Source organism: Branchiostoma belcheri, unplaced genomic scaffold (assembly GCF_001625305.1).
Source record: "Branchiostoma belcheri isolate BF01 breed outbred unplaced genomic scaffold, Haploidv18h27 scaffold26, whole genome shotgun sequence".
Classification (NCBI taxonomy): Eukaryota; Metazoa; Chordata; class Leptocardii; order Amphioxiformes; family Branchiostomatidae; genus Branchiostoma; species Branchiostoma belcheri.
Window position 1 is genome coordinate 1,968,276 of NW_017803865.1, and position 23,473 is coordinate 1,991,748.

The 23,473-nt window shown below is 41.0% G+C and overlaps 1 protein-coding gene across 3 annotated transcripts in view; it reads right to left on the reverse strand.

The window, feature by feature from the left end:
* The window catches only part of LOC109471894 (microtubule-associated protein 1B-like), a 55,362-nt gene that overhangs the window by 23,386 nt on the left and 8,503 nt on the right, over positions 1–23,473 (reverse strand). For 2 of the 3 annotated variants that reach the window (XM_019771328.1, XM_019771330.1), the window contains exons 2-3: positions 13,200–13,413; positions 10,290–10,388 (exon numbers count right to left, since the gene is read on the reverse strand). In XM_019771328.1, the coding sequence (XP_019626887.1) occupies positions 10,290–10,388; positions 13,200–13,350 (250 nt within the window). In that variant the 5' untranslated portion in view covers positions 13,351–13,413. Of the gene's footprint in view, positions 1–10,289; positions 10,389–13,199; positions 13,414–23,072; positions 23,119–23,473 lie in introns of those variants that run through there. The other variant, XM_019771329.1, reaches the window with a different exon arrangement.

A 23,473-nucleotide genomic window follows, 5' to 3' on the forward strand; every position in this document is an offset into this window, starting at 1 on the left:
AGGAGAGTGAATTTAATTTTGTCTTACAAGGACATACTCCTGAAAGACATAGGCAAACAGGGTTTGCAATCAGCTCCTAATGGTTTATACCTGGACTATGCATGTCACTTGACCTAAATGTTCTAACTTATATTTCTAATAACATTGATCACCCTTTGTTTTAGAAGTATACTAGAATTATGATAATAATTATAAATTTATTGATTGGAATAGGAAATTTCAGGCAAAGTTCTGTCTAATGTCACCTCTTATATCACCCCACTAACGATAAGCTATTGACCAAAACAATAAAATGCTCCTGCAGTTGTTTATTACAAATGGTGAAAACTACGTAATTATAGATTTTTGTATGCTGACAAATTACAGTGAAACTCAAGCCATGTTGGGAAAGGGAAAATCCCAGGTGAGGTGTAGACGGATGGATTGATGAAGCCTTCTTGTCCTGATTGTTTGTCCCTCTGATTCTAAAGGGAATGGATGCAACACTCAGTCTGGCATCTTCGTAATCGTCAGATTGCCACTCATGCATCACATCCCCCCAAGTCATCAGCATGCTGCTGACAAAGTGGATTAAGTGCTCAGATATAAAATTACATTATGTATGTCACCTGAACCATTGGCATGTCCATCAAGCCAATACACTGCATGACAGTTTGATAGTTCTAAAAATAGATTGTGCTTTTATTGTATTGTGTTGCAAAGTCCTGGTAAAGCTGTATTCCTTACATGTATATAGAACATGAGTCTGCAGGATTTTTCAGATAAAAGGAAAACAAGTCAATGTATGAAGTGGGAAAGGTGCAATCAAAGATTCCTGTGTCACTGTCAATACAGATACCTTGGATTTAGCAAAATAGGATTTTCATGGACATTTTTCACGAAGGTCACCAAGATCAACCGAAAAGTAGCATCCAGATGAATGTTTCTGTTGACAAGGCATTTATAATATAGTTAGTATGGATTCTGCCAACACAGAACAGCTTTGAAATTCATTCAAATAAAATATGATTTTATTCCTTTATTTCCTACATTGTGAACTTCAAGGCTTTTTGCCTATACTTCTGCCTCAAGCTCCAATGGCAACACATCTGAATGTGCTTGAAATGAATGATGTTTCTCATTTTTCCTTGGAAGGTGAAATGTCTCCTTCAACTTTCATCAGTGTTCAGCCGCTGTATGATCAGGTGATGGAGGCACTCATTAAGGGCTACAGGTTACATACATGTAAATGAAACCTCTGGGGTCTTTCTCTTTTGACCAGAAATTGATAGTGGGAGTGGCTGGGACAATTTTGTTTGCCCAATTTCCATGTCATCTCATTGCTCAGAAAACCATTTCTCCAACAACATAATGTGTGGCCATGTGTGAGTTTTGGGAATCACTTTGGGGAGCTAGCTCATCTCTTTTAATGGAGCTTTCTACACAGCACGAAAACTGCATCTTTTGACATGCACTAAATGTATACAGCCACTTGATGGCCAATTTCAGCGCAGCCAAGCTAGCTCACAATTTACACCCACGAGTCTGCATCAGACGCAGCGCATTGATTTCCGTCCTGTCATATGGAAGGCTGATGCGACACATGCATTAAAACCAGTGGCAGCAGAATTTACACAGGACCATTAGCTCAGCAGCAGACTGGAAAGACAAACATATTACTTCCCAGCTAATTCCCTCCCGTCACCCCGCAGAGTTCAAGTGCATGTCTGGGGTAGCCTTGCATGTCACCAACTGCTGCCTGCAACAACTTGATACATTGTTTAATGGACCCAATCGTCTACCAAATGAAAGCTACATTGTTTATTGGGATTTTACAGAAAGTGAAAGGGAGGGCCAAACAGATACTACCTTTACAGGTTGCCCTCCCCCATACAAACAACACAGTTAATATACATTGTATCTGGAAAGATCAAGCAGGGTCTACCTATGATTGCTTAAATGTTAAAAAAATTTGTAGAAACTGAATCAAGCAATTTTTTCCTCAACTTCCTCTTAAAACATTTAACCTGCACTAAGTATTTTGAGCCCTGATCATGTATTCAAGATCAGTGTCCCAGTACTGGAGGCCCGTTGGAGCCCCACAGTGAAGATTAACTGACTCATCAATACAGGGCTGTACCTTCAAAAGGATTTGCAGAGCAGCTAATAAATTGGTCAGAATCAACCCGAGAGTGCACTGACCCGATTCTGTCCTTTAATCTGGAACATTCTGATATATTGAGTTCTAAAAGTGTTTCAAAGTAGCTGGGGGTAAGATGCGTGAAAACCCCAATTAGGGACAGAACCCAGAGGAGTGCCTGTGTGTACATTATTACCTGCTCCTTAGAATAGATTCCTTGAAGTATTGTTCTAGATCTCTGAGGAAGAAAATTGTACAGCGCACCCAAGCTGATAAGATAGAATGTCGGTGCCAATATTCTCTTGATTAAATTTTCCTTCTGCACTGGATTTCATGACATTTTGCAAATATTTAAAAAATGCCACAGAGAAAGTTCCAACCCATTTCAGACTTTGGTGGTAAAATTCTTTCCTGTCATCGCTCCTAGGGGAAATCACCTTTTGGCTCCTCCCCAGAATTCTCTATGACCTGAAAGCTTTTCCCCTGCAATATCGGCCGGCACCCCTTTGGTAATGCTGTAACAAATCATTCAGGCGTCCCTCATTATGTCTTCTATGGGTCAGCCCCTCTCATGTATCAATTCAATTAAAGCACAGCAAGTGGTTTGAGTTGGTGCAATTTCTTTATGTTTCTTTTTTGAGGTTACAGAGATTTTGTAACAATTTTCACTGCAAAATATGCATACTAAACCAGAACCATCCCTGAGTGGAACAGCCTTTCGGCATACATAGTGGACAGCCCCTCACTGGACTCCTTCAAGAGCAGGCTGTCATTCCGACCGTAGTCCAGACGCTGCGCCTCTCCCCATCTGCGCGATGTCCCGACCAGGGAATTTGCAGATTACTGAACTTGAACTTGTGCATTCATGAACAAGTTTTCAATCACTTTATAGCAAGCTTGGATTCTGTTCATTTCAGGATTAAGCCTAAAATGTGAACAATTACACAATAATTTGCTGAAATTATTATGATGCCATTCCAAGGAGAGAAAAAAATATGTCAGCTTGTCAGTACTGTGGCACAGCAAATTTTCATCAAAATTCAAACATGTCAGTGAAATTCTTGCAAAATTGACTGATGGGTAGATTTTACAAAAGAAATTTTTGCACATTAATTGCCCTTTTCAGTGATGTAAAATTCATAACTTGACACAGGTGAAGTTACTGTATTCAGGTCAAGCATTTAGCTGCTCTAAATACCCCACTGGGCAAGAACTCAGTTTCAAGACTTGAATATTAATTTGAAAATGTTTGCTGTCTTTCATTTGCATAGCAAATCCTTTCAATCTGTGCAAACTTTTCATGTTTGAAAAAAAGACTCATAGTTGATATGCAGCTCATGTTTTTAATACTTGAAGAATGGTGTCTAGCATATCACAGCAGGCAGACTGTGCAGACAGCTACAGATAGCAATAACCAGGAAATGACTCCCTTTGGGGAAAGCAGCTAAATTATTCATGACATTATGACATAGCCTGTTGAACTTTTGGAATATTATGTTGAATGTTTGACTGCTACAGTGAGTCACTTCAGGAGAAAACATTTACGACTTCAAGCACAATGGGATGGGATATTCAAATTTGTGATGGATACCTATAGCACATTTATCTTCCTGATATATATTATATATCACTTTTATCTGCCTAAACTATTCATGTATTGAAAAACTGTACATTCTGTGTCCTGGTGTGTATTATACTGATAGATGTTGCATTGGAGATATTTTTGGATGCAATTCTTTAATAGGGTGCTGAATATGACTTGGTGGGATTTTTTAGTGGATATTATCTAGAAAGCACTGTAAAAAGGCTTATGGATATAGAATTCAACCCCGGGCATTGCACTGTTTCTGAATAATGTACTCTTGATATATGTGTGAGGACATTTGTTCTGGTTGTTGATTGTAAGTGATGTATTTACCTTGTGGTGCCATCTTAATCCACTTTACAGCTCATTTGAAATTCTATTCATAACATATTGTCAATACCATCTGCACTACCGTATTGAGATGCATGCCTTTGATGCCTTTTTGCCTTATATCAAAATTATCTTTTTCAACACAATGCCTTAGAAAATAAATATTAGTTAAACGAGTTCTGTTAAGAATTTTTCAGTCAGTTACACTGAAACTGGTGGTATTTTTGTTCAATTTGACCCCCAGAACCTGATATGTTTTGTACCCTGCATCAAACTGTAATACATCATGATCCCTAATGGTTATAAATCCATTGGGCTGATGACCTACATTTTTGTAACATTCATCATACTTTTTAATTTCCAGTGCCCATCCAGGCAGAAACCGTTCCTTGTTTGAAGCAAACCCCTGACCATCTGATTTTTTTCCGGTGTCCTATCCTGTCACCTGACATTCATCATAATTAACCTTTCCATACTGCCTAACCCCCATAACCAATATAAGATTGTTGTCAGTAGGCTACCTCAGCAACAAAAGGATTGATCCATTTCTAGGGGATTAGTTCAGCCTCCTGACAGGTTATTTCCCATAACCACACACCCACACTTATTCCAATAACATGAGAAGTGTTCCCAAACTTATACAAGCAAATTGTTAGTACTCATATTTTTCTTACTACATAAGTTCATTAGCCTTTAACCTTTTCATACTCTAAAATCCTATTGCATATTTGATGCATTGTATCAAAGTGGCAACAATGATGATCAAAATGTTTTTTTATATTTGCTAATATTAATCTTTAGCCTAAACATCTCGCAATTGTAGCAATTCCATTCCAAGGACGTATTATTTCTTCATAATCAGCAATCTATGGGTGTCTTATTACACAAAATAGGCATTATGACTTGGAATGCCTACAGTACAATACCAGAAACTTGGAGGGAGCCAACTTTTAAAAATTTATTTGAGTGCACGATATTCCATCCACGTCTCTGCATACATGAATACAGGGGGGGAAATGGGAATTTATAATGTAATTGGAAAACTATCAATAATGAAATATGAAAAATGGTTGTCAAATGTTAGCCTGATGACAGCATCCAAAGTTTATGCAAAATTGAAAAAAAAATTTCAAGGCATCCTGTTAGTGTTACCATCTACAAGACATTGTGTCTCAAGTTTATAAGAATAGAGCAATGCCAGAAATGGGATACAAATTTCTATCATGGTTTCATTAAGACCTATTAGATGTACTAGATATGAAAACAAAGCTGTGACCAGAAAAACACATAGCCATTTTTAATTTCCCAAAACTGGAAATAGACTTCTTGCCTTCCTCAGAGCTTCTTACTGGAGTTCCGCAAAAGCGCAACATACATTGGCTACATATAACGGCGAGAAGCAGAACTACAGTCAGAAGCTCTGAGGAAGGTGTCTGATAGACACTGCGTCAGCAAGTAAAACTATCTTGGCTGTGTAAAAGAAAACTCTTGTATCCTATACTTTACCAACCTGATGAAACAGTAACTTATTTTGGAATAGACTTTCTTTTCAGTAGCATGTCAATGCCGAGCACCAACGACTTGAATTGGTGTGTCTTTATCAGGCTTCTCAGATGAGCAAACAGTACAATGCACAGAGACCAGCACTTGGACGACAGCCAAGTGACACAGTCTGGAAACAACCCCTGATGGTTCTGAACAGGAAAAGCCTTTTCTGTAATGACTCATACATCACAGGGACCAGACTAATTTGGAAGCTGATTGTGTGGGGAAGGGTGATGGACCGATGTCTGCTTTCATTACTATACCTCAATTACTGAATTTTACACTGTGTGGGGCCTTCAGAGGGGTTTCAAGTTGCTGTACAAAGTGAGTATACATTTGTAAGGTCTGCTTAAAATTGCACTGAGCAACAGGAATTCCCCAAACAGTGCCCCTTTCATTGTAAGGCTTTGTAATCCCTGTTCTTGACTAGAAATGGATCGACGTGGCAATTGTTACTTTTCCTTGAAGCTTAAAGAGGCCGCTACTCATGTATTCTGTGGTAAAACAAGGCAAATATGAAAAAAAGCATTTTGAGAGGTGCAAGATATTGCCTAATGCTCAAACCTACTAAAAGTCCCTTTTATTACATTTGTCTATGTTGGGGTCAATTTAAGGGAGCCTTGATTAAAATTTCATGCCTATTCAAGAAAAAATTGTATGAAGAAGATGTGTTTCCACAATCCAACTGCATGTAATTGACCCAAATGACTTTTTATGGGCAGGAAGCACTCAAAGTGTTAACCAAAGCTGTAACTTCAAAGTACAAACAAGTTTTAGGTTGTCAAAGAATCCAATTGGCCATCTTTTCAATGAAAACCTGTCAAACCATCCCTGTCCTTGGTGCTGAAAGCTATCGCATGGACTTCTGGAAGTTGCACACTAATGTTATCTTTGTGGACATGTTTCTTAAAAAAATTGCAACTGTAGACATGAATCCACCTTAAAACCATTCCTGTCCTTGGTGCTAGAGTCACATAGACACCTAGAAATTTCACACAAATATTGTCTTTGTGGACATGTTTCTTTCCGCAAAACTACTGAACAGCCATGACATTTGTACACTCTAATCCCACCAGACATACATGACCTCAAACTTTGACATCTAATTCCATAGCACTTTTAGTGCTCTGTGAGTTTTATGAATAATGATCACATCCTCCAATTAACTTTCTTCCCAACATATCTATCTGGCTTAAATCCAATAGTTGAGCCACCATTCCCATTATCTTGGCCATGAAAGTGAAAAATCGTTCTATCAGATCAAAAATTAATGTGCATTTTTACAGTTACGGGGAGGGCCATGACCACAGGAAAAAGTAGATTTCCTGAGGATTATGGTTCCGTTAATGGCTTTATTTCTCTTCCACATTGGATTACTGGTGGGTTGGGGGTGAATCCTGCTGTCAGGATGAAGAATTGAAACTGAAGAAAGTATCTCCTGCCTCATCACAATTCTCCCAACAGTCCAATTATAACTGTTAGCAGCAAGCAAAAACCAACAGGGGTCTGGACTTTGGCAGATGAAAAAAAAAGTGTTTAAAACTTTTGATAGGGATCAGCATTTACAGAGGATTTTTTGAAGGATTGTATTTGTAGATAGCATGTACTATGTCAGATAAACACTTCGGATCCATATTTTGAATCACAAGAGAATATGTTAAAATTAAAGTTATAATTAGTTACCAGTAATATGCAATCAGCAAAGTCACTATTCAGAAGAGGAAGAGGAAGTTGTTCTCATCTATTAGTAAGTTTATGTATACATTTACAATCAGAAATATATGGTTACGTAGTGGGTCAAACTGACAAATTGTCAGTATTGATGACTTTTGATGTTACTTGGGGGTATCAATATGTAATGTAGTCACATTGTCTACATCGGCTTTTGCTTTTAATAGGACTGTCATCTGTCATTTAACGAGTCCCCAGAGCAGAACTAGCCCATTAAAGTCTTAACGATCCACTCTAAGTACTCTCATGAGTGGAAATGTGGGACATGTGAACTTCTGCTGCACTCAAACTGGTCCTGACCCAGGGGTGAACTTAGCGGAAATGGAGGATTTGTCCTTTTGGCACAATCCATTATTACAAGGCCGAAACATCAAGAGTTTTATGGGTGCATAAAAAGTGTAGATTAAAAGAACAATTTAATTGCTTTTATGCTGATCCCTTCATACTAACTGTTATATCTTTAATGCTGATCTGTCATAATCATGCTCTGTGCCAGCAAACAGAGTTGTTGTAAGAGACTTGACAGTAAAGCTCACAGAAGGAAATGTTTTGGCATTGTTCCAACAACAAAATTGTGTTGGAAATTACAGTTGAAACTTGCATAAAAATTGGAACTTAGAATTACATCATAATACATGCATTAGCTTGGTAATTTGAAATGAAGTCAAATTACCCTTTTTAATTTTTTTCATATAAAAAATGGTTTCTACTATTAATTTTAGATGTTGATGGTTTAGTCATAACAAGTCATTTGGGTTGACATAACCAGTTGCTGCCACATGCCTGCAAAGTGACTGAACAATTCAGATGTTTTAGTAGGAAAGGAACTGCTGTTCTGGAAGGATAATGATAGATTTTTAAGTGCTGTGAATATTGAATATGCTTTCATTCATTTTGTTATATCATTGTAGACCTTTGCCCTAAAAAGATCACTCTACTAATATAAAATCAAATTGAAGCAGTGTTTTATGGGTGGGATACGGGTGCGTTCAAGCCATAAACCCCCTTATGTATTAACTGTTAAGAACCCGTGATTGCTGTATTCTGTGCAGGTCACATTTAATGTTCTGCACAAGTGAGCATTACCAAAACACATTTCAATGCCTGTCATCACAGCTTTCCCAATCCTTTCCCCCAAAGACTAAAACCTGGCTGAAAAGTCCATTTGTTGAATGGGCCATGTCATCAATGTTTCATGAGAAATCTAAAGCCTCCTGTGACTCACTCTCCGAGAGAAAAGCGTGAATGCTGCTTTCACAAATGTGCAAGGCGTGATGAGGTCAGTTGGCAGGCCACAGTGTTAGGAATAAACACTGAGGAGTTTGCCGTAACCAGGAGGGAATGTGTGTGCTGTCTACTTTGGCTTGAACTTGACCTCTGTAAGGAGAGAGGCTAGTGAAGGGTTTTATGAGATTTTCAAAGGTGTTTCAAAAGGTAAGTTGGCAAAGAATGAATACTGAGGAGTTTAATGGACAGAATGTGTATGCTGCCTACATGAACTTGACCTCTATAAAGACAGAGTTAGTTCAGGGTTTGCCATCAATAAAAACAAACATATCCCCAGTAACAGCAGTGAGTGCCAGTGTTATGCAGAATAACACTTCCTGATCATCTATGGTTCAGCCATATGCAGCTCTTAGAATGCAGAAAACCAGAATCACACTGTTTGTCCTGAGTACAACAGATTGCAGTACATGGATGCAAGTGTCATTCTCTGGAAATCAAACTGCCAACAACGACTTTTGCAAACACTTAAAATGAAGACCTATTCCAGTAAGAGTCCTCATCTAATACATACAGACATGCCCACAGGCAATATGCTGATAGAGGTGCACTTACAGAAACCAGTTGACCATCTGCTCCCACATTTGACTCATATCATGACCTTGGACTAGGCAGGTTCAGAAGTGCAGGGAGATCACATGAGACCTTCTTAAATGGGTCTGCAATCCTAACTGTGTCTGTGCCTAAGTCTTACTCCATGAAAGGGCTACACATGCTTTTATGTGCATTAGACAGTAGTCAGACTCAGAGTACAGATTATGAAAGATTCAAATGGCCGATTAAGCCTTTTGGGGGAAAAAGGCAGACAGAGCCTCTTGAAGAGCTGTCAAAAATGTCTATTTCAACTGAGAGAACATACATCTTTTCAGCCTTGAACAGTCTGATTATCAGCAGCTCAACTGGTTCAGGGAAACATGAGTAGTGGGAGATCACCAGACCTTCCAAAGTCCCAACTGCATCTCTAGCCTCAGTGAGCCATAATTCCCTTTAGAGGTTGTCACCACTGGCTTTCTGTGACATGCAGACAAAAAAATGCACCTTTGACCCTTTCCAACTAAACATCCTCAGTTACCAGCAATCCATCTGAGTGGAAAGCCATGTTCAGTACTGGGGAGGAAGTGACCTTGACCCAGAAATGGTCCATGTATGGAACACACAGATGGAACCTGCATGTCCAAATTTGGTTAGGACAATGTAGTGCAGTTGTACAACTTAATCAAGTTTAACTCCAAATGCAAGTAGCGAAACTGGGTCTCAGATGTATAAAGCAAGCTCACATACCTGGGTTTGGGTTTCAAACTTTGTAAAGTGGTACAACATATACCTGGTTTAAGTAATCAATCATGGGAGAAATGGTAAACATTTCAAATACTGAAGGATTCAAATAAAATTATGTAAAATGATATTCTAAGTAATGCTGGAATGTCCTAAATACCATGATAATGATTTATACCTTTTAATGTAGAATTTTGCTATATCTAAATACATAAACTCATTGACAAGCAATATCTGACAAGTGGTTTTGATTCAATTAATATTCATCCCAGGCAGGCATTCTATAATTGCAGGCATTACTCATTATATGAGATACAGACAGCCTTTCTCCTTTTCTAAAAATATTGTTTGCTTGAAAGGAATGACAATTGACTTTCTATGGGTTCAAGATTGTTTAAAAGTACATGTGTACATCCTTACCTTGAATGTCATCTGAGACTGACGGCTTCTGGGACATCATGTCCTTCAGGGCTGTGCTGACATCTTCCTTCATGGCAGGGTTGGGCCATGCCTTAATTCCTGTCAAGACAATACGTACATCTTAATGCATGTTAACAAAAGACACAGCTGTCTTTCACCATCTTAATCCTCTTAACCTAGATTGTTTCACACTTATTTCTGTTGTCTCAAAACTGTTCCATCAAATTACAAATAGACCTTAGAGTGTGTCTGAGCATCATGCCTTTAGACCAGTTTCAATACCTTTAAGACATACACACTTGTATCCCTTGATCTCCATGATATACACATCTGTGATAAACAATCCTGATTGTGGGCTTGGGGTGTGAGGTTTTGATTTTTTTGCTTGATTTCTTGCCCCTCACCAAAGAATGTTTCATATGTACACTACATATACGACATTACCTCACCCCTCTGATATATTTGTTTCTTGTTGGAGCCATAATTAGTCTGCTATGTTGCAGGGAAACAAAATGAGAAAAAAAATGCCATGAACTTTCAACCCAAAAAGACATATCTCCTGAAAAATGACAGTTACACCTTAACATTTTCTTATAATATAATTTTCTTTCCAATACTTAATTCATCACAATCATCCCAGGTTTATGTAAATCAAAGTTTATTGCAGAAGATGACAATACCTATTATGTTACATATATTCCAGGGCACAAAATAGGATCATGCTCTACAATTTGTGTCATCCAATGTGACATCTTCATCCTGATGATGCATTTTTATGAATCCGTCTAATCTATTTTCCAGCAAGGACAGTCTCCCAAAGGGTTCATTTAACAAAAAGATAGCAATGACATATACCAGGTTAGGTGGCTTGGGAAAAAGGAGAGGCTCTGGAAAATTTTACCTCCATTCGATAGCTTGGCTAAGTGTGTGCCATAGATGACATCAATTTGGTCTGTTGCATTGATTGTTTTTGCCATAATTCTCATTTTTGATGGACTGGTATATTTGATATCATAACCTTACCTGATCTTTGCTTATCTAGTAGAAATGTATCAGAGAGCAATACAGTTTATACATGTGTATTAGAGAGTTTTCTCAAAGTCAGACCTGTGCCTCAGTTATCCAGTGATCATAAAATGTGCAGTTTATGTAGTGAATGTGCAACCATTGGCCCAACAGTTCTCTTTAGTGCCTGGGAGGTGGGAGGAAACTAAAGACCCAATGACTGGGGCAGCCCCACACATTCTATAAATTTCTTAACAGGCAGCTGACCTTTTTGGAATACTTCTAATATTCTTTCCAAAACTTGGATGTGATTTTATTGCATATTTCTGCTGTAAAGCTCCAATAATTCAGACTATTAAGTGGCAAACTCGGGCAAAGCACGACCATGATTCACCCCATAGTGACAGATATATGATACTGAACAGTGTTGGAGATTTGGCAAGCTGACAAAATTGTTATCAGCAGATTGTATAAAGCACTACCTCACTTAGCTTGAATTGCAAATTCTAAGCACAGCTGCAGAATGCTAAATGAGCAAATATTTCATTCATGTGTCATTTGATATGATAATCAAATTAGAAGCTTTTCTAATGAAAGAGAAGAAGCTTTCAAAACTTTGGATCATTTGGTATTCAAAATGGGTCAAACACGATTTATTGTGGGGTCTTAGCATTATAAATGAAAATTTATATTACCAAATATATGCTATTGGGGCAATATTTTTGCCCTTTTGAGAGGCAAAAATGTATACAACAAATTTATATCGGTATTTTTCCCTATATGTTTTCTTTTTTTTGTCCCTTCCTTTCCCTATCTTACATGAATTTCAGGCAATTCCACCAAACCAGCTTTTATACTGCAAACAACTATTTCGCTCCTCCTTTTTTCATGAATCAACATTATGTAATACACAGAAAATTTCCAAAATCGCATTGATAAAACTCTCCACTTTTCTCTAAATTAAGTGTAAGTGACCCACATATTATGTACCACACATAACCAGTGGAGCTAACAGGGGTTCATGAGGACATGCCTCATTATCGGCGACCCCTGCAAACCGTGCAATTGACCTCCCAGTTGTAATGGCTCTCCCGCCATTGTGCTGGCTTACCGGGCTGAAACAGGTGGCAGGCATTAAGTAATGGGCGCTCCAATTGGACAATAACCGCCAGAATCTTCCCCATTCTCTCTCCCAGCCTTCAATTATTTACTGTTATACAGCCCAATAAACTTAGAACGGGGCTTGCGACAAAATTGAATTGCTTGAGTTAGAAATGTTTTCTCCTGGTGAGGCACATGTATGGGTGTGAGATATGGGTGGCTGTTGGAGAAAAATTGAATATATATTCCGGAGGCAACGAGGCTGTTCCGGAGGGACCGGTATTTCTGACGGAGATGTATTTTTCATGCAATCAATCGCCGGCCCCAAGGGGTACACAGTCTCATCTCGACCATCTGATGCTCAGGAGGCCTGTGGCACAAGAAAGGTTTGGAGTGCATTTTCACCACAAAAAAAAAAGATTGATGCAATTGAAGAAAAAAATACGGTCCCTAAAACTATAAAGTTATGGCTATAAAGCAAACAATTTTGTGACTGAAAAAAACAGGAAGATGTATTTCTGGCTGCCAGTGGCGCAACGTTTACTGAGCGCCCCCGGCACAGGAAAAAGGCAGAACCCACGAGCGCAACGCCCCCGCAGTTCAGCTAAGAATGGTGTATGTCTCTATCGCGGACAAATTTGTCAGTGGCGCTGTCAACGCCGCTATATCACTAGTGCGCTGAGTTCGTGCCTTAAGCCATGCATCTAGTGAACTCATCCTAAAGGAATCCGAACCCGCGAAAGAAAAATAATAATGTACTGGAGGAAGGCGTAGAAAAGTTCCTAAAAAGAACCTCGCCCTTACCTCTTCCGACGGCCTCTGCCGCCGCCCTCAGCGCTTCGGGCGAGTCGACCTCGCCGACGATGGCCAGTAGATAGCCCTTGGCGTTGTCGGCCATGGTGTCCGAGTCCGACTGCGGAGGCCCGGCGGTAGATGGGGATGCGGCGTCAGCCATTGCACTGCACTGACTGGGGACGGGCTGTCCGTGACGTCACCGCGATGACGCAGCCGTCCGCACCTGCCATTGGTCAGGCGTGCGGAAGGTTAATTCGGGTTGCTTGGCAAATCATCGATTCTTTTGGCGGAGGGAGACACATCAATATCAATATTGCAAAACGCAAAGACAAGATAACATCATGCAACAAAGATCTGAATGAAACAACAATATGATTTTCAACTGCAGTTTTCCAGACGGGTGATTCGAAGTTGTAGACAGCGCAAATTTGTGATTTATATAACATTGCAAGATGATCGCGCGCATGATCAAAAGCGCAACACTTGCCAGTGATGTTCAGATCGCCATTTTGTTCATTATAACGGTCGTCGATAGTCATCAGCGATTGAGAATGGCCATCACGCTTCAACGGGGTAAAATCATACTGAACGTAAGCCGGGCGAGACTGGCTGTTCTTAGACTGATCCCAGTGGATTGTGTAGGGCAGTTTCATCCAAGGAAACTTCATGAAAATTTGGAGATAAGAGAAAATACATGGACGAGAAAATTACTCTATCCCTTCGGCAGCGCGGTATCTTCTATTTCATCAATTTTGGCAATTATCAAATTACCACAGGCCTGTTATCAAAACTGTTCCTTCTACTGTGTCATCTTGAATGTCAATTGTGAGAGGCTATTCCAAAGAAGAAAAGAATGATGGGGAAAAGGGGGAGGGGGTGAACATAGACCCTATCACTGTTAGTGTCTGGCCAAACACCAAGCTGGTTTCCTTTTTATCGTCATTGTTATTCCCGACTCGTACGCAGAATGAGTATAGTGAAATCATTCCTCAGCTGACTGACATCTTTTTCATCGTAATCCGTAAGTAAGACATCTGGAGCCGCATGGTTCCCATTTAAAACATTTATTCAGCCTGTCACTCATACACAGCCTGGGGTGTGAGGAAGGTGGGTATTTTATTACCGTCTTGTGTGCAGCCAAACTGCTGCTTCTGTTGGATGATATCAGCATAAAAGGTCAATTGTGAGGCTGCTATTAAAAATAATGATAAGATAGGTGGAAAACTCATTGATCTCGTCTGGCAAAACAGTTTTTTCAATGATTATTCTAGCCTTGTACGCAGAGGTTTGAAAAAGGTGGTTATTTTATTACCCGGTCTTGTACGCAGCCAAACTTTTCAAGCAGAGCTGAGCTAATCCGCCTGATGGGGAGGGCGGGTGAGGTGTAAAAGCCCCTAAAGCCGGGGTAATGCCTGGTCGGCAGGGTTAAGACCGAGCAGATCATTATAGGTACACGTTAAAGGGGCGGATGGCAATTGCCAAACATACAGGTGGGGAGGGAAGTCTGCATTTATTTTATCCCCCAAGTCGGAGACATATTTGTGGAGAGACGTCCAATGATAACCCAAGTCAGTTTCAGATAGAAAGAGAAGGAAATATTCGAAATTTGTCGGAATTCGGAAAATCTGATTGAACAGCTATTAAGAAAACTCAGCAACTCAAGTGTTAAGGTCATGGTCTTGGAGATAAGTAAAATTTTAGTGGTCTTTCTAAGTGATGAAACTGGTGTTTATTGATAAAAGGGATAGAGGGACATTCCCCTCCTTCAACATATGCTCGCAAGTCGAGTGTAGTGTTGAGTGTCCTGGGAGTATTAGACCCCCCCTAAAAAGAAAAACAGCCGGCGGCAGGATCTCAAGCCAAACACGTTTAACCGTGTATTCTTTATTTCAGGAAGTACTTTCACATTCTGAACGTGAACGTGAATGTGTTACTGAGTAGCCTCCACCAGGCCTTCCCAAAGTGGGTTAGGATTGTAGAATTCGGCAAAACTATGGTCTGATTGGCCCGGGGAGTGGGTCGACCATCACGGTTTCATTTCCATTCGGACCGCACAGGAAAATGAACTCTACGGTGGTTAAACTCCCCTGGCCAATTATTCCCCCTATTTGGCTAAATTTTACTGTTTTTGAAGCTGCGCTGTTAGTCTGGTTGAGACTAACGTGTGAGTACAGCGTACCAACTACGTGGCCGCAGGGCAACAAGTCTGAATGGAATCACATTCAATTCGCCTCAGTGCCGTCTCCCGGCTACAGACATGTTTACAGGAAATTAAAACATTTCAATAATTGATGGCGGGGCAGCGGCTGCCATGTTGCGCGTGCACGCTGACTGACAGTGAGAGATCACACCGCAGTGTCTCCGTGTCTCCCGTTCCCGCCCTGACGTCATGTCTGGGCTTCCCGGACGTGACGCGCGTACATACGGTCGCATTAGGCGGGAAAACAATCTGTCCGACTCCCCGATCGGGAACGGTTTAAATTGATAAAGCGGGTTGTGCGCGGGGACATTTGTGTCGTAATTTGCCGAGAGAGACTTCATAGACGATTTTTATGGTCGTGTAAATCGTACGGTTGCGTGAACTGCGACAGACAAATGAGATAGGTACGCTTCCCACACGACGTGGGCGAGGCAATATTCTCATAGCATATGTACGCGGGTTTTGATATAGATACTTTGGACGTCATTTTTTCTTGCAGCGTTTGTCATGTTTTTCGTCGTTTTTGTGTGGGTTACTTCTTCTAGAATTACATCATTTGAAAGACGTGCAAAACGCAGAAAAATTGCCCACAAAACAAAAGTCCTAGCCATACATCTATCTGGGTGATTCATCTACTAGAACCAATCCTCTACAAAAACTTAAAATACATTACTGTCTTAAGTTGAAAAACAATACACTGCGTATGTGTATCATGAATTATAAATCATATCGTCAACAAAATAATGTACGAGAAACAATGTTTTGATGTAGTTTCGCCTGCCAGCACGTGTTACGTGACCGCCATGCCGCGAGGTCTGTCTGCAAGTGCCTCTTTGTTGGAAAAAAGAGAAAAGGTTATCCGTCAGGGTGAGAAGACTAGCTCTACTCTGAATGTTTGTTCTCTGAGGAAGGTTACATAAGGCATTTGATGGGACGCCCTGGGAATATTTTAGACATTTCATGTTGGAGCCATGTTTGCCACGGTGGCAAGGACGCCATCTTTGATCAGAGCGCGCGTCATTTCTCACACCCACGCTCGCAACTTGGAAAGCGCCATGCCGAGGTCACTGACTCCCATAAAATCATTTCTACATTCCAACAACCACGGGGCAATATCAGGACCATTAAATTTGGCGGCAATGGGCTTTCGAGGGGCATTGTTCCCGCGTTTTATGCCACCTCTTACGTCACTGCAGACGTTAAACGAGGTGATGTGCACACGCGAGGCACATACTGAATGCAGGCCGCGTGCCTGTAACACTGCGCGCCGGTGACAAATCTGTCTGCGGATCGGTTTGCATTCTGAGAGTGTACTTGAAGAGGCTGACATTTCGAAGTTTGTTCCCCCGCCTCACCCTAATCAAGATAATAAGCCAGCTGTCTCCGCACACTTTGTCGCGTTGTGTTCCCGCAGCGCGGCGGCTGGATATATAATTTACCCCTGGAAAATTAGATTTCCCTAAAATATTGATATGGCGGCCGCAAAGGGCTCGGCTCATCAATATTGGGAGGTACTCGTACCTCTACGGTAGAACTGCGCCTGTGTGACCCAGTAACCCCGCAATTTTGTCACCCGAAGTGGTAAAACTAGCTGACAATAATGGCATCGGTTAATCCCTAACTCTTTTGTTGTTATTTGATTGCCGATGTCTTGTTGTTCCCCAGTATAGATTACATAGATTGGCTGGCTGCAAAAACGCACGCAGCATGCAGAAGGTACGATTATCAAACCCCGATAATGCACTGTGCTAACACTTGTCTGCTTATGAATACTACATGTTGGTTCGATACATTTATCAGTATATCTAGCCACATATAGTAATGCGTCAACTGTATATCTTACCAAGCCTGATAACGGTTACAATGTCTGATGTCCTATGAGATACAAAAAATTTGACTTCAGTGCCTACCGTGGCCAACAGGTAGAACTTATTGTAACAGTGTTAATATATAACATCTATGTATTCTTACTATGTATTTTAGGTTCAGAAAGTAATACCTACTGACTTGTAGACAGACGTCCATTACTTTCTGACCCTAATATACATGTAGTAAGAATTCCAAGGTGTTATACCTTAACAGTATTACAATACGTTGTACCTGTCGGTCACGGTACTACTAGTATTGTCCACTTTGTAATTCCCTAGCTAGTTGTTCCTGTCCCTGGTGCTGAAAGTCGGTCACTGCTGTACTATGTACTGTTTCCTCTTTAACTATGTCCTCTTTAACGTTGGCGCTTCTTTCTTAGTTTTGGCGACAAATGTCTGATTTTGTTATCCCTGTCCTCAATGTTAGATGACATTCATAATTACACATCAGTCCCCGGCTAGTCCTTGATAGAATTTACGCTAATGATGTTTTCCCTGTCTCTTCTGCTGACTAACAATCGCTGTCATTGATGACAATTCAATAATATTGTCCTTGCCCATGACATTCATTGGTATTTCCGCTTAATTTGTGCTCATGAGTAATGAAGTGCCGTCTTATACAATTGTTCCTGTCCTTGGTGCTGAAGAATAGTCACACTGATACTGCCATCCCTTATCAACGTTCACATGTGGTTCGACGTCCACACTGACGTCTACACTGTCTCTGTGATTTGCTTCCCTGTACGCAGAATAGAATGGATACCAGGCTAATACGGATTGACGCTTACACTTATAGTTTGCCCCATGTCTAATACACATCGGCAGCTACACTACACTGACACGCCCTCACCTCTCTACATGTACGTTTGTCCCAGACGATATTTTCCCGACGTCTCTTAGATTTCCTGTGTACCTGGCGTTGAATGATGTGCGTGATCATAAAGTCATCTCAAGATATGGCAATGAAAACTTATACCGCCGACACCTTTCTTATGTATATTTTTCATATTTTTTATGCCTCATGTCCTTTCTGTAATAAATAGTACACTAGTGACACCCCTATACTTATCTGTTCCATCAAGGGAAGAGTTGATGCGTCTGTTCCTGTCCCTTGTGCTGATAAACATTTCAGCTAATAGCACCACCAGTCTCTCGTCACTACATGCCATTTAAAGCCTTCCCAAAGCGCATTCTGTGAGAAGAGGAGTCATTTATGCCGATTTAAATGTTACCACCGTTACCCGAGGTTTTAATAACATGATTTTTCATTGTGCAAGGCTCTGACTGAGACTAAAACTTGCACCGACCCGCATGTACATGACGAGGGGTGACAAGGATAGCAATAAAGCATTGTTTTATCATTCACACAATGTATACCGATATCTTTCATAGTGCCACGTTTGGAAGTATATGTATTGTATTACCCGATAATTTATACGGTTTGTGCTCTTCTGTGCTGTGTATGATACAACATCACCAAATGTACTGCCAATGAAATAAAATTTCACTCTGACGCTGTTGTCTTTGTCTGTCCTTGGTACTGAACACCATTTACACTGCCACCGTTGTCTCTGTCCTTGGTACTCTTCTTCCAGAAATATTGGACTCACTTCCATTCATTCCTGCAAAGATTTCCAATGATGTACACACGCAGACGTTCTCGCCTTAGCTGTGAATTATTGCTGCTGAATCTTACATTCTTTGTATCTTATCTATCTGCACATGATTCTAAATCCTCGTCATACAGATCCTGTCGACCAGATGTGGAAGTAAGCCGGCGGTATTACGGGTAAATAAGGACCATCGATATAATTTGTGAGGCGGGTGATTATTCTGCCGCCCGGCCTGGCCACTTCGCCCGTTTGTGTGGAAAACCCTTTCATTCTTCGACCATGAATTTTCAAAATATATTTTGCATCTACCTCAATTTTATCATTGAAAGTAAATAATCCTTTATCACTACATGTTTGTCCTGTTTATCTATTCACATCTAAGGAAAGGGGTAGACTCAAATAACAGCAGTTTACTATATTGATTATTTCACAATTCTTTATCTATCTGTGGTACCTTTGTTTCTGTATTTTTCCATGTGGCTTTAGATCAATGCAATTTTCATAATTTAGGTACACCGCCACTTCGGCCGCTGTTTGATCCTTATCTTGTCTATAAAGTTGGGTTGTAGGGAAGTGCGTGCCTTAACAAAAGAATTTCCTTGGAAGTTACGGTTTATATCACTTCAAATTGTAACTATTTTACAATCAATCGAAAGTTTCGCAAAATGCTCACGGAGGAGTTTAAAGAAATGTTGTGTAATGTCCAGATAAAATCGGCGAAGGCCATTTTTACTAGCGAATGGGGTCCGTGGCGGGTTTTATGTTCAGTGTGAGAAAGCAGAGAGCTTAGCTGTTCTTGGCGCTCTTTCAAATATCGATTTCTGTCCCCCTGCGCGAGATATATACGTGCGTACAAGTCTCCGTGAGCGGCACATACAACCTCCACGCAAACTTAGGAGATTTATGGGGAAAGTTCGCAGGCGTACTCTACAGATACTGCCGGCGGGCTGGCAATTACTTTCAGCCGGGCGGGTTGGAGCCCGGCCAGGTGCCTGTGCACAAACGTGCGGTGATAACCAGTAGCTACACCGGTAGCTATACGAAACGATATCAGGTAGTTGAGTGTAATTTTTCCGGGAGATGTTAATGACGATGTAAAATGACAGATAACCGTTACAGTAGGCGTGTGAAGAAATCACATTATAGACCATTTTGTACAGAGGCAGATGCAAGTTGGTCTGGGAACGCCCCCCCCCCCACGTGACCACTTATTTATGGTCTCTGTCATTACTAGTATTTTGCCCATTGACACAAGTATTAAAGGCGTCTACGTCAGAAGCTATTAAACGACAAAGTAAAGTTGTTTTAACTTAACAATATGATTTCTGCCGGAATTGCCGAACATATGTGAGGTAGGTTGGTAGATTATCCGACACAGTAGACTTGCGACGAAAACACATTTTACAACATTTATAGTGCCAGATACTAATGCAGTCTCGTCTGTTATGGACCGCGGCCAGATAAACTGAAATGTAACATATAAAAACAGAAGATGCATAAAACTACTCGCTCTGTCTCAGTAGCTAAGAAGGCCACCAGACCACCCAAAAGTGGACCAGGCCTTCAATTTGCCCAACGCAAACCAAGCCATCATTGATCGACGTAGCAAATATCATTACAATCCAACCATAGCTTATTAAGTTATGCTGTTCACAAACACTAGCATCTACCAGTCTATTGTAAACATTTAGAATAAATAGATGGGTCCCTTTTCATTCAATTGCTGTCAGTTCTTGCCAAGATAAGAATTAAAAGCAAAGTTTGTCGTCCGAGAAAGAAAACCCGTTCTAGGCCCATGCTAATGACATAGAATTTTGCAAAGCATTTCCCTTATAAACGAGGCCATTTCCTGTAATAAATATCTATTGATCTCTCAAATACAATCAGGCGATTTCCCGTCATTTCGTGAATTACAGCCCGGAGGCCCCCATGGCGCGCTGCAGGTATAATTAGTATGTGCTGCTATTCCTGTAAGGTCCCCTTCTACTAAAGGCAGCGACGAAAGATTTCACAAATCGCTCAACGAATTTTCTTACATTTTGTGCGTTTTGTTTTGAATAATATTTTTGCATCGTGCATAATATTCCAATGATGAAATCAAGTGTCAATTTAATTGTCTAATGCAGAGGGGTGTATAAAAGGATTTTTGCACTTCCCACTGATCTATATAATTCAAGAGGTAGAAAGAAAACCGTCTGTTTCGCTTCGTGGGTAAGAACGAACAATTGTGCCGCTGCTTATCGGGCCGATCGATCATCCTATTAGGTGGACCCGGCGCACGTTTCCCCGCCCGATATCCCCCCGAGGGACATGAATTAAACAGCGCCCCGGACAGAGCGACGCCACCGTCCGCCGGCTAACGGCAGCCCGGCCCCTCTAGGGAGCCGTCTCCTGGCTGATCGCGACATTTTCACCCGGCGTTAGACTAGGTAAATGCGTACTTTAACGGAGGAGAGAGATTTTACGGGATTTTTGCAAGGATGCTTGTCTGTACTGAAGGTTAAAAAGACTTTAAAACGTGACATTTTTGTGAATTCCGAACTCCTTGACCTGACGCTGGGACGGCTTCTACTTTATGACTTTACCCACGCATGCGTGACGTGAAATATGGTAACTGAATTTGACCTTGACGCTCATATTCCAGGTTGCTTGCGTGCCCTTGCCGATGTGAGACGTTGTTATCGACCCACGTGTATAATTTACCGACATAGTTCGATATTTGGAATCGGAAGTGCCTTCTCTCATACATTTACACACTGCACAAAAACGCGAAAGGAATATTATCACAATATTGGCCAAAGTATATAATTTCTCGATGTAGTTAGAGATTTTGAATTGCATGTTTGACCTTATATTTTGCTCATGGTGCGTGAGAAAAATATAAATGTATATATCATTTCCTTTCATATCCATGAAATTCTTACGAGGCTTGGCTGTACATGTCTATAAAAGCTTTACTCAAGCCCCTATAACACATTCAGAACCTTCCCCCCGACCACCAGTTAGCCAAACAAGGTTGGCGGTACAGTCTGACCAGATTTAGGCCACGCCTACCTTTCAAATTTGAGTCAAATGATGACTGCCAACCACGCCCCGATCACAGCCAGCCTACAACCACCAGCCGACCAGTCCCCAACCATTGTCGAACCTTCCGTCCACTCCCGAATGTTAAAAATATTCGCAGCCGAACAGTAGCTAACCTCGCCAAACACGAGCCAACCACAGCCAACTTTGCTCCCGACCTACTCCTAACCATGGTTCGGCAGTGTTCGGAAGGTCACATGTACATTCGGCTATGCAGATGTGTGGCAGGGGCTTTAGGGACTTACACTTTGAAATTACAACCTGGCATATAGATACATATCCATCGGGTCGACTAGAGGATTTGCTGTAATGATCAGCAGATTTTGCATCTTGAAGAGTTCTATCGTACATTGTACGAGCAACCTGATCTTGATTTACTTCAATATATTGTTCATCGCGCTCATGAAGTACTGCCAGGCCTAGTACCGCCGTCAGGTAGTCCATCAAAACATTGATTTCTTTAATACAGAGGATCGCACCATCTTCCTCCTGATTTCAGGTACAATAGACGTGAAATGTGTGGTGTTATCTATACATGTACGGGGAGAAGAATTCGCGCTTTTCGGTCCCTCGCCATCGTGGCGTGGCGCACCTCTAAGTCTAAGCATGGAGGTAGAAGGGACTGCCTCCCTGGTCTAAGCGGATGTGTTGCGCACACAGATTTCACGGTGAGTTTACTGTGCAGCTTCCTGTTTTGAAGTATACAGTTTACAAGATAGAAGTGAGTGTTCGTATCTCCACGTAAGGAAACGCGCCCGGGGTTTGTGGTTTCTTATCACTGAAAAGTGCAAGCGAACTGATGACGCGGACAGTTTGTACTATGAAAGATGTACGGCGTCGCCAGAGCTGACCAACTAGCGGATGGCCAATAAGAAGGGTTAGCCTTTCTAGGCCTTTCTAGTAACCATTTGTGCTCCCTTACGTTACATGCCAAGAAGCTTAACAGCTGGTCTGTTTTGAACAATAGTACACAAAATGAAATGTAGAAGTCATCACAAGATAACACCGTTACTCAAGCGGCTGAATAGATTTTGAAAACGGTCAGACGTTTCAGTCAGCACCTTTTATATCAGTGACTGAAAAGTGATGTAAGTGATATTTCGGTATAAAAACGTACCTGACGACTGTGCGGCTCCTCACAACTGTGAGGTACAGAAGACGAGGAGGTCAGTGTAAGCTGACGGAGTGATAGCTCGAGCCGCCTGCTCCACGCTGAATCCACGAACTGCGCAGCGCGTCGTGCGGCCACAAACCGAATAGATCAGCTAGTCCCAGCGGGCTGCGGCTTCAAGCTAACATAGGGATGTTCCAACAATCCTCTTTTGGGCATGTGATATCGTAAAATGTTGAGGCTTTAGGATTTTACTTTTAGTCGATAAATCTTTGGTTGCTGTTTCTGATTGCCCGGACAAAACTTTCCATTGGATTAGTTTTTCTGAAGGTATATAAGTCTCTATTTCAATTCAGAAAAAATCCAAAAGTTGGGAAACTTTATTAGCAACTAACTTGATCGTTAAG